The 12,014-nt window shown below is 32.5% G+C and overlaps 1 protein-coding gene across 1 annotated transcript; it reads left to right on the plus strand.

Annotated features, from left to right (window-relative positions):
* Positions 1-327: 327 nt before the first annotated feature.
* Positions 328-10,868, plus strand: LOC117099851 (the record flags this gene model as incomplete). Its single annotated transcript, XM_033239376.1, has 8 exons — positions 328-484; positions 592-915; positions 1,240-1,611; positions 4,610-4,855; positions 6,690-6,824; positions 7,446-7,589; positions 9,240-9,380; positions 10,710-10,868. Coding segments are annotated over exons 1-8 (1,678 nt in total), but the record flags the coding sequence as incomplete, so codon positions are not given.
* Positions 10,869-12,014: the final 1,146 nt, after the last annotated feature.

Consider the following 12,014-nt stretch of genomic DNA (forward strand, 5'->3'; position numbering starts at 1 on the left):
TTTTGTGGCTCGCTCTGGAGGTGGCTTCATTCTTTTCTCATTGGGCGCTCTCAAAATGTTCTTTTTCGGGGTCAATCTTCTCCTGTTGCCCCTGTGACTTCTGGGGTCCCCCAGAGGTCAGTCCTCGGGCCTATTCTTTTTAATTTATTTATCTGTGACCTTCCTGATACTATCCAATCTTTTATCCCTCTTTACGCCGATGACACTCTTCTTTATCGTACTACTTTCTCTTCTAATGATGAAGCCATCCTCCAGAGTGATCTCGACCATGTTTGTAGGTGGAGCGAGGGGTGTGGAATGTCCCTCAACCCGAACAAATGTAGAATAATGCGAATCACTCGATCAACTAGTCGAGCACAATCTCCAAAAAGTTATCACATCAATGAGGCTTGTCTTCAGCTCACTTCTACTCACAAGTACCTTGGTGTTAACATTGCATCTAATTTATCATGGGGTGCTCACGTTAATGATGTCACTTCCAAGGGTCTGAAACTTCTTGGCTTTATTAAGCGAACTTTGAAATACAATCACTCCGAAGCCTTTATCAAATTATATAATTCCCTCGTGAGACCAATTTTTTGTGTTTTACAGTGCCTCCTTCTTTTTCATCTAACCCGTGTACGTTCAATCTCCTTGCAAACTTTTCAACCACTTTAACATGCGATACTTGGAGCTACGATGCACATACCGGCATGGGAATTGTACAAGGGTACACTATACAGTATTGGAACGTGAATACACCAAGTATTGTGTACTCAGTTATTGTAGACGAACCTCTCCATTTGCCAGATTATACGGTCCTACTACCTGAAGTGTATGTGTACTATTCATTCGAAGTAGTTGTGATGGTGAACTATGAGCACAAAGGTGCAGATATGACTGGGACATCAAGCTCCTCACTTAGCATTCCAAAAGGTTTAATTTCATTTTAACCAAATTCAATTCTACACTCTTTTAAGCGTCGTCAAAAAAGCTAATAAAGAATTGTGTAAAACGTATAACCTTTACTCTTTACATAACGAACATTTTGATTTCTTTGTTATGATTACAAAGCTTAATAAATATTATGTATATTTTATATTTGAATATAAAAATTACTGAAATTGGTGAAATCAGAAAGCTCCATAACGATAGGTATATTTTATTATAATAAAACATGTTTGATATTAATTAGAACCGCTGCTTTCAATCTATGGTAATAATTAACTTTATAAATGTATTTGGCTGCCATCATTTCAGGCAAGGTACCAGACATTACTGCATTTAGTTCAGCTCACATTGTAGACAGTGGAACTAAAACGGATATGCGTGCCTACACAGGCCAGGACGATGGAGACAACCTCAACGTCATGTTTGGTATCGGTTTATGGGTGAACGACAGCGGGACGCATTATGGGGAGAATGAGTTAGTAAATCTAGACAACAATCTAGAGGATTCTATATTCACTTCTGGTACAACTTACTCTGCATGCACAGCAACAACGAACGCATTTAGATGTTGGCTCGAATTTCCCCCTGATGTTGGTGTACGCAGAATTGGTGTAAAATACATGTGGACAGAATTTAATGGTTACATTGTTTCAGCGTCAATGGTGTTTCTAGCAAAAGAAGGTGGGTTTATCAGTATGTGTTAATGTTGGTGTGGCGATGTGTGCATACTTCACCATAGTGTTTCTTTTTTGTAATTAGTTGGGTTTTTATTTTGGTCAATCGAATAAAGGTTTTCAAAATTGAAGATAAAAGTAATTTTTGGTTTAAATTACGAAAATATAAGCGATATTGCGTGTTTTCAGTGGGATTTGAGCTGGCTTGTGAGTAGTCGTTTACTTACAACGTCATACTTTTGCAACAGAAAGGCAGTTTTCTTGGAATCAGTTATATATTAAAAATAATCTTATGAAAGGCTTTCAAGAAGAAAAACTGACCGAGCTCACATCCGGCCTAGGGATCCGGGCGCGTTCCATTTTGTGAACTGATGAAAATATGGTATCTGCTATATCAAATAATTTATTTGTTAACATTCGATAATACGTTTGATAGTGGAGTTCCCCTATTTTTACAGTGTTATGAATAGATTGGGAATTTTTTTTATAGTGTTCACGAGTAATTAATTAAGTGCATTTTTATATACCCTTTTCTCAAAATTCAACCGTTACAAAATTTTTTGCTTTTGAAACAGAATAAAATAACATCTAATAAGAAAGTATACAAAAAAAACCAGATTTCTAAATGATGGATAACATGTGTTGACAGACGATTTAAAGTTTCGCACTTAAGTACCTTGACTTTGGGTGGTGGCGCTGTTTGTTTACTTCATCTCTGTATAATAGGCCTCAAAAATACAACTAAAAATACAAGTAAACTTTTTTTTTAAAACGTAATAATTGAAATGTGTGGTTTAATACACATATAAGTAACTTGTAATTAGTTTGAATTCATGAAAGATAGCTTATATTTTCCGTAATATCTGATATATTACGCGAATTCCTGTACTAATAAACTCGTTAGCGTAGTGATCAATACATCGTTCCACTTCATTGATTTCGCTGACTCAGAAGAATTACGTAATGTAACGCCCTCTATAGTTCAACTCTTTTTGTCCAAAACCCCTATTCGTGAAGACACCGTGGGCTATAGGTAAACGTTAGATTCCCTAACTTTCATATAAGCATAAGGTATCCTTCTCGCAGTAGGCCTATAATTTGGACTAGGCCTATATACATGCAGGTGTGGAATTATTAGTAAAACCATAATGCTTTAAGCAGGATAAGACTTGTAGGCCTATAATCACACTTGACTACGGAAAAACATAGGCTAAAACCCAGTTTATCTGCCAACAGAGCACAACACGTAAATTGAGATTTTCGTTTTCACGAAGAGACACAAACTTTGCTGTACGTGTAAACAACCTATGCTGGGTTTATTTTTTCATTTTCATGAACAGAGACAAACGTTTCACAGTAATTAAAAATTAAACATATGTAACAAAAACTATTTAAGATGTCGATATCTTGATAGTGAAAATTAGGTTTTGTGAAGTATTATACTTCAAACGCGTTTTTCTCAAAACGATGTTTTGTTCAAAATTGAAGTATGTGTCTCTTTGTGAAAACGGTGACGATATCAGTATGTAGAGAATTAGAAAAAGGTGCACACCCAATAAAAAGAATCGTACAAATATATTGAAAAGAGAAGAGGACCCATTAGGGATCCCTGGGGAACTTGAATGCCCTTAGTACTGGAGTCCATTGAGAAATAATCACAGCATTTTACTCTTTTAAATATTGAATTAAATGCCCAAAAGTAATCTATCACGACAGCACCTAGAACATGTTTTTTGTCGTATGCCAGCCTGGCTTTATACACCAATTTAACTAGTGAACAGAAGTACTGTATGAGTGTTGATCAAGAAAGTTAAAGGCTTGTTCATAGATGATTCTCTCGTCAAATTTGGCAATCAAGGGCATGATTGAAATTGGTCTATGGTAGTTGCTTATATCGGTATACGAACCCCCTTTGTGAATAGGTTGAATAACTGCTGTCACGAGTAGTGCATTGAATAAAAAATAAAAGAAATGTAAGAGTATATGGCAGGAGCAGTGCTCTTAAGAGATAAAGCAGAGAGACCATCAGGTTCAGTTGACTTTGTTCGATGTGAGAATGTTTGAAATCTGATCCGAAGTAGTTAGACGATTGAGGGTATCAGGAATCTTCGATAAAGCGGAGGCGTCAATATGTTTAACAGGAAAGAAGAAAGAAAGCAGTGGAAGCAGGAAAAATGGTTGGATGCATTAGCAGTAGATCCACAGTTGGCAGAGTCCGTTTACGTTTATGGATTTACAGTATCGTAGTTTGTTCTCTTGCTTTGACGCCCGATAATCTTATCAAAATGTTGCCAGAACTTGGCAGGATTTTTCTTTTGATCTATGACATATACTGTTTATGAATTCAACTTTATTATTACTAGTTAATGAGGTGACCCTATTCCTAATTATTTATATTTCAGTCAATCACTTTTGATTTTTTTTCTTTCCTAAAAAGTTGCTTGCGGTATATGATTAAGCCTTTAATTTCGGAATTGATGAATTGATCCACGGTTCGGTGTTCTTTTTAGGTCTAAACGTCTTACTTGCATAATGTTTGTCCATTCACACCATATTTCGTTAATGTCGACCAGATTAGCCAGATTGGTCAAGAGAGATGATTTGGGTTTTTTTTAGAGGTATTGCTGTACTGTAGGTATGAGTACATATAGAGGTGAGTGGCTACTAATGCCAATGTCAAGTACACATACACCTTCCAAAAGGTTTTGCCCATTGGAAGCCATAAACAATGTGTATCGTGTGTCTGAAGTTTAATGTTGGCCTTCTTGTTCACTCTTTCTTTACGCTGTTCATTACCCTCACTGCAATATCTCACAGAGCCTATTTTTTCTAATCATACTTGCATGACTTCTCACTTTATGCTATCTGACTTTTTCTACTTTCACTCACTCGCCACTGAGTAAGGACTATTGTTGACTTAAAGCTCTGATCCTATTTCTGGCTGTTTTACTTACGTTTACTTTTTAGGTGCTTGCTTATCAAATCTGTCTCTTATACACATCTAGATGTGTATAAGAGACAGCATACAACCAGTATCGGTGAAACGCTTGAACTGATAATGACAGTTGATGGTGTTGAAATTAGCAGCTTACGATGGAAAAAAGATGGAGGATCAAATATAATGGAATGGGACGGTCTCAGCATTGTTACCGTTGAAAATGTTCGGAAAAAAGACGCTGGTATCTACGAATGCTACCCGGAAGGACAACGAGATCAGGGTCAACACGCTATTGTACGAGTACTTGTTCGAGGTAAATTTTATTAAAAACAAGCATAATTGTTTATTGTATTCTAGATTTTACTTTATTTATCGGTGTGTGACACTGTCTTTAAAAAATGTTTCCTTTTTTTAAATTAATTGTGTACATAATAATGTTATTTGCGAAGTTATCAGCTTGCATTCCACATAATTTTTCTGTCTCACATTTAACACTTCAGCAATGTTTGGTAGATTTAGAAGTAGATAGAGAAACAGAAGGCCTGTTTATTTTTAAAAACAATTGTTTTGATGCATGCGTTCTTGGAACACTTTTGTATGGTAGTGAAATACAGACATCATAGAACTACTTTTGTCTTCAATGATGTCTGTGCAACAACATGAATAACATGAAATGCAAGACAGGATATCTTATATGACAATTCCTTTAAAATTATAACTCTACAAATATCTCTACAACAATCGCATGAATGGCATAACTTCCCAGGCAGTCATTGTATGGTGAACAACTTGACTGACGAAATCGTAAGGCAAAATTTAGGATTTAAAAATTTAGTGAAAATAAATTTTCGGAATCAGTACAGCAAATTGGAAAGACATCGTCAATGTCGGAGCAATGGAAAACGGCCTTCATTGCCCCCTCAATGCATACACGTAACAATTTAATTAAAAACTGGTAAAGTCAAAGGAAAAAGATCTGCCCCAAACGAACCTGGCAATGCCACATTAAGGTGCATTTACACCGATTTTGAATTTTAGGATCAGAAGGCTTACAGAACCGATTTGAAAACCGAATCAGTTTGTAAGAAGAGGGACAATGGCGTTCAGCGCTTCGGAACGCGGCCTGATTTCAATCGGTTTGGATCTGATTTGAATGCAGGTTTAATCTGTAGATGAGTCTCTCTCGCCTTCATTTAGCCTATATCACCGAAAAAATGCAAATAAAAAATTATTATTATTATTATCATTATTATTATTATTATTATTATTATTATTATTATTATTATTATTATTATTATTATTATTATTATTATTATTATTATTATTATTATTATTATTATTACTATTATTATTATTACTATTATTATTATTATTATTATTATTATTATTATTATTATTATTATTATTGCTACTACTACTACTATTATTATTATTATAATGATTTCAATCGGTTTGGATCTGATGTGAATGCAGGTTTAATTTGTAGATGAGTCTGTCTGCCTTCATTTAGCCTATATCACCGAAAAAATGCAAATAAAAAATTATTATCATTATTATTATCATTATTATTATTATTATTATTATTATTATTATTATTATCATTATTATTACTATTATTATTATTATTATTATTATTATTACTATTATTGTTATTATTACTACTACTACTACTACTATTATTATTATTATTATTATTATTTTATCATTATTTTGTGACTGTTTTCCAAATTTTATATGTAATTTTGTATTTGTAAATTATTCTTTATTATTTTCTCCTATTTAAGTTAGACTTAGAAGGTTTGTTTGCGTCAATGATGTATTCTATTTCTCTAAATTTTGTTGATTGTATTTAATCGTTAAACTTTTTTTTTTCTTTTGTATAATTTTAAAAATTTAAGCCCCTCTGTTTTTACAACCAAATTGAGTTTCTTTTAGGGTTTTATTTTTACATTTTTCTATATTATTTATAGCAATTTATACGAAGAATATGGTTTATATTATTATTATTATTATTATTATTATTATTATTATTATTATTATTATTATTATTATTATTTTTATTTTTATTTTTATTATTATTATTATTATTATTATTATTATTATTATTATTATTATATATATAATTTTGCTTTCTAATCAATCGACAGAATGCCCTCAAGGAAAGTGGCTGCATCCTAATTGTGAAATCAATTGCCCTATATGCTATAATGGAGGCGTGTGTTCTGATCAATTCGGATCTTGCATCTGTCCGCCGGGCTTCACTGGAGATAACTGTGAAGAAGGTAGGTATAATATTATTCGTTCTCATGGGGAAAATATGACAATGTACAACAGTAAAACACAACATTATCCAATAATATGATAAATATTTATTAGAGACTAAACTTTCAATGATATATTTATCAAGATACCACAATTTTACCGATATACAATATTTTATATAAATATACTATGTTTATACTATACACTAAAGCATTTTTATGTGTTTTTTAATTCCAATTTTTAATTGGTATTACTATTAGACGTAACTTAAATGCAAGAACTGTAGATGTGACCGTCTCTGGCAAAACCTTTTTATTGTCGGCATTTTCAAGCTATCAGCCAAACAGTAGAAAATTAAAGTTAATTAAAATTGTAGGCATATTAAATTAATTTTGAAATACATACTATTTATTAAACCTCTGAATTACATGTCTTTTAAAGCCGTTTATTTCAAAACTTACATACAATATATTAAATGTTACTGTTAAAGATTAATACGTGCAGAATAATTATACAAATACCAACATACAATTTTTAAGTGTACTGATAAAGTAGAGTTGATCACAAATATGTAGGCCTAGCAGATGTCAACGAATGAGAAGTGATCTCACTTAATAACATTCTCGATTTACTTTTCATAGCGTGTGGTTATAACAACTGGGGGCGCGAATGCAATATAATTTGCAGCTCAAATAATCCAGGTTGTCCAAATGTCATGTTTTGTCTACCTGATCCTTTCGGTTGTTCATGTATGTCCGGATATGGTGACACTGATTGTAGCCAAGGTAACTTTCAACGCATTGATTTGCATCTTTGTCTATGTGATATTTTTTCAATCTATTATTAATTTGTACCAATATAATAAATAAATCTAAACAGTACTTTTCACACATTGTCATCAATCAATAATCAATCGATCGATCGATCGAGCAACAGATCGACCAATTAATCAACCGACCAAACCACCAACCGATCAACCGCTAATCAACCAGTTAACAAATTAATATATCGATTGATCAACTTTTGATCAATCGACTCATTGAACAATCGATCAATTGATCAATACTCCAGCCGATTAAGTTGTAGTTAGGTTTAAAGAAACCAGAGAAAATTAGTTTATTATAGTTTAATTAGAATAAATACAGTTTAATATATTTTATATTTTACACGTTCAATAAATAAAACAAGAATCATTAAAATAATTAAGAAAAGCTATCAAAAGCAGTCAGTTAAAATTTCAGATATTTTATATGTTCCAACAATTAATATAACAAATTATACTATCTTATTATCCGCCTTTGCTGTCCTGAATTGAATAAAAATAAAATTCAGTTATGATATACAATCCAACTACTATTTATAGCACAATTTTAACAAAATCAGTTTCGGAAATTAGCCTAGTAGTACATCCAACCATGGACCTATTAATTTAATAGGTCCATGATCCAGCTATTTATGTCTTTAATTAATTGTAGATTTTACTCTTTCAATAGAGTGTGTGCCTACAGCTTGAATTTGTGGTACTATTTTGCGTTTCTTACCAAGGAGTTGTTATAGGCATTAAAATATTTGCAACATTGTCCAGATTTTGTGGTAACAACATTTCACATGAAAATGCTAATTGAACTGTTTTACATATTTTGGCCAGTATAGTACGCTAATGATTAGATTTTTCTTTCGATTTACTGATCCAAAATCAATATTTATATATACTTTATATACATATACATATATATATTATAATTATATTTTAAAACCACTAATATAAATGATAATAGTGTACCTTGATAAAGACCTAGGGATAAGTCGAAATATTGGTTTTCTCCAATTAAGTGTTTCTAAAGTTTACATATGTATATATAATCGTTTCTATATTCTTTTATTATCTATTTATTATATGTATTTATGTATTTATGTGTGTAGTGAATTAAAAGGATGGGAAAACCTATAAACAACGAGAAGAGTAATCCAATGAATAATAATTACGTTTTGGGTGGAGGCTGAGGGTTTTTCCTTTCTTTGTCAGATTCCACTATTTTTACGTTTCAAGTTATATAATTCGTTGTATTATTCTACTTGCTTTCTGGATATTTCCTTTAAATATATATAAATTCAAAGATAATTTAACAGTATTAACGGCTACCTTGATTTATATACTGTCTCTTATACACATCTAGATGTGTATAAGAGACAGACATAGTTGAATCCCTACTTAATAGTATTTACTATGGGTACTACATGCGAGATTTTTCCCTTTTCTTTCCATTAATTAGTCGCATCCCTAATTATTGGAGTACTACACAACTTACACAATATAAAAATATTCCGGTACACGCAACTCTTTTATCATAAAGTATCATACACGAATTCAGTATACAATATATTTAGAAAACAAAATTAAGCTCTCCAGAATATATTCTGCTTATGTTACTTAGTTTGTGACACTGGAACAACAGACAAATATGGACCGGGATGCCTTCTTGATTGTCACTGTGACGCTGCTGACTGTCAGCCGTCAGAGGGCTGCAACGAAGGAGTCACTTGTCATACTGGTTACACTGGCAGCCGTTGTCTAGGTTTGTACAAGTACATTTAGTTTTTATATACCACATTAATTAAATCATCAATTTTAATATAGTAATAAACTTATGATAAGGTTGTTTAAAAAAGAAATCAGAATGCATACAGCCATTAACTAGACTTACTATGTCTGTACAACATAGGGTATCACACCCAAGGTGGACTTGGAAACGTTGACTAGGGTGTTGCGACTATGTGTTTAGGTGATGTACAAAACGACAAGTTAACAAAGAAAGTTCAAAAATAAATTATCAACATTCACAACACACATTTATATGAGTAATAATAATAATTATAATAATAATTATCAAACAAACGTATCTACAATCAAATTGGTACCAATTGTTAATGAAGCCTATTTTAAATTATATATAATAACTCAGGTATTTAAGCAAATGTTCAAAGCATTGCCTTAGTTTCCATGAACTTGCCAACTTCACCACCTCTGCTTGTCTTCCTTTGAATAATTACTTTTATACATAGTACCGTCAACTTCTACAGCACAGCACCTTCAAACATAAATCACAAACTACTGCCTATATCATGCTCCCATCTTGGGCTAGCATCATTTTCGGGCTGACATCATAAGCATACCATCATAAGCATATAAACTCCACATCTCGGATGGCACTACAAATAAATGAAATCCAGAACTACAATAATATTAATTCATTCTCATACCAATTAAATGTACAACTAATCCACTTTAACCATATTCAAGGCAAGTATAAAGCCACATACCATGTAATGCCTATGTGCATTCCACTACCTGCATTTACTATTCAACGTATAATTAATACCTATGGAAGCTACATAATTTCACATTTATAAATTATCAACAGTACTTACATAGGTCCTTTTAAATTTTGTTCTTGTATTTATAGTGCACACATTTCAGTGGTGCTCTCCATTACCTACCACACTTTCTTAAACCTTAGGTGATTCAGCTTGGGCATGTCTACTGCACCAAACCCTTTCAGTTCACCTTCTATCACCTCTCCTGTGCAACTGTCAACAGGATAATTCCTATTCTACCAATTTGATCATAGATTAACATAATTACACACTTCACTTATGTGCACTTATCACCAGTTGCACGATCCCCTAAATGTGAACCCAGATCCGCCTATGTGGTCTATGATTCGACAAAGTATGGAAAAGATCCAAGCATGGAAAGTGACCAAAGTGCCGGGTGAAAAAAACCAGTGCAAAAAGATAGAAAAAAAAACAACATGGAAGATAAAAGAAAAGATGTTACTGTACTTCTATTAAGAACAATGACTACTTGTGGTATCTTTACAAAATGTGTTTTCCTCCTATGGTAGAAAGAGATCCGAATGTCGAATGTCCCGGTGGCTTCTATGGCGAACAGTGCACCAAAATATGTCACTGTGAAGGCTCATCAAATTGTAATCGAAATAGTGGAAATTGCCCAGTTGGTGATGCTTGTAAAGAAGGATGGGCTGGGGAAGGCTGCCAACAAGGTAAGGCAGACAGTTAAAAGAATGTATAATGTCATCCAGATTATAAACAAAAATAATTTTAATAAAGTTTAGTCAAAGAGTATAAAATTGTAAATGTCCTACCAAAGAGTAATCTATGACTGCAAGGGTTCCCTGATGTTGTATGCACTGTCACGATATAGGGGCGCCCTATTAGAATTAAAATCGCTCGAAACTCTTCTTTTTAAGGACACACCCCTTCATAACAATACTTTTTGAAATAGGATTACTTTCCAATGAAACCACAATAGTCGGATTTCTTGCAATTTTATACGTATTGGTTTAGGATTCCTTTTAATCAACCACAATAATTTAAACAGTACGTGATGGGCCAAGATATGCTGCCTTATATGCTGCCATAAAAAGGTAAGACATACATAAAAGAAGTATAAAATTTAATTTAATTCCCATTATATACAATGAACTTAATTTTCTTCCAAACATTTTTAAGCCTAATGTGGTTTTAACTCCGTGAACCTAAACGAGACCCTAAGTCTTTCTGGACGTTACTTTTTTTAAGTAGTATCCACTGTGATGGACTTCTTCGCCTCTGTTTAGGGTTTATCACAATTACTTGTATTAATTGATTTTGTTTTGCTCCAAATAATGATCTTAATCTAGATTATGTGTGATCACGTAATTGTTAAAATACCGTCCGTTCTTGTTTATGTGTCCGTGTGACGTTATTTCATTCATTCTACCTGATTTTACCCTTATAAATTTTCCAATTTATTTTTAGAAGATGTATAAACCAGTGGGATCTAACATTTCCGACATTTTGTCAAAACTATTCTATCGAGAAATTAACTATTTTATCGGTAGAGAACTCTTTTAAAATTGAATATTCTGTCAACAGAGACATTTCTAACGACAAAAGAGGGGTTTTTTTTGTTTTTTTTTCTATTTTTTATTTATTTTTTTGTTGGTATATGTTCTTTGTTATTATAGCCACAAGTCTTGATTGAACTCCTCTTCTAAAATTAAGCCTTCTCTATGACGGAATAATTCATTTGTTGACAAAGGACTTTTTGTAGAGAAAATATTCACTTTTTGAAAACAATGACATTTTAGTAACAAAACATTATTTCGTTGAAAAAGGCTATGTTCTCACACGGCTGCTAACGGATA

This window comes from Anneissia japonica, unplaced genomic scaffold, assembly GCF_011630105.1.
Source record: "Anneissia japonica isolate Jap-2015-1 unplaced genomic scaffold, ASM1163010v1 scaffold24655_len12267_cov153, whole genome shotgun sequence".
NCBI lineage: Eukaryota > Metazoa > Echinodermata > Crinoidea > Comatulida > Comatulidae > Anneissia > Anneissia japonica.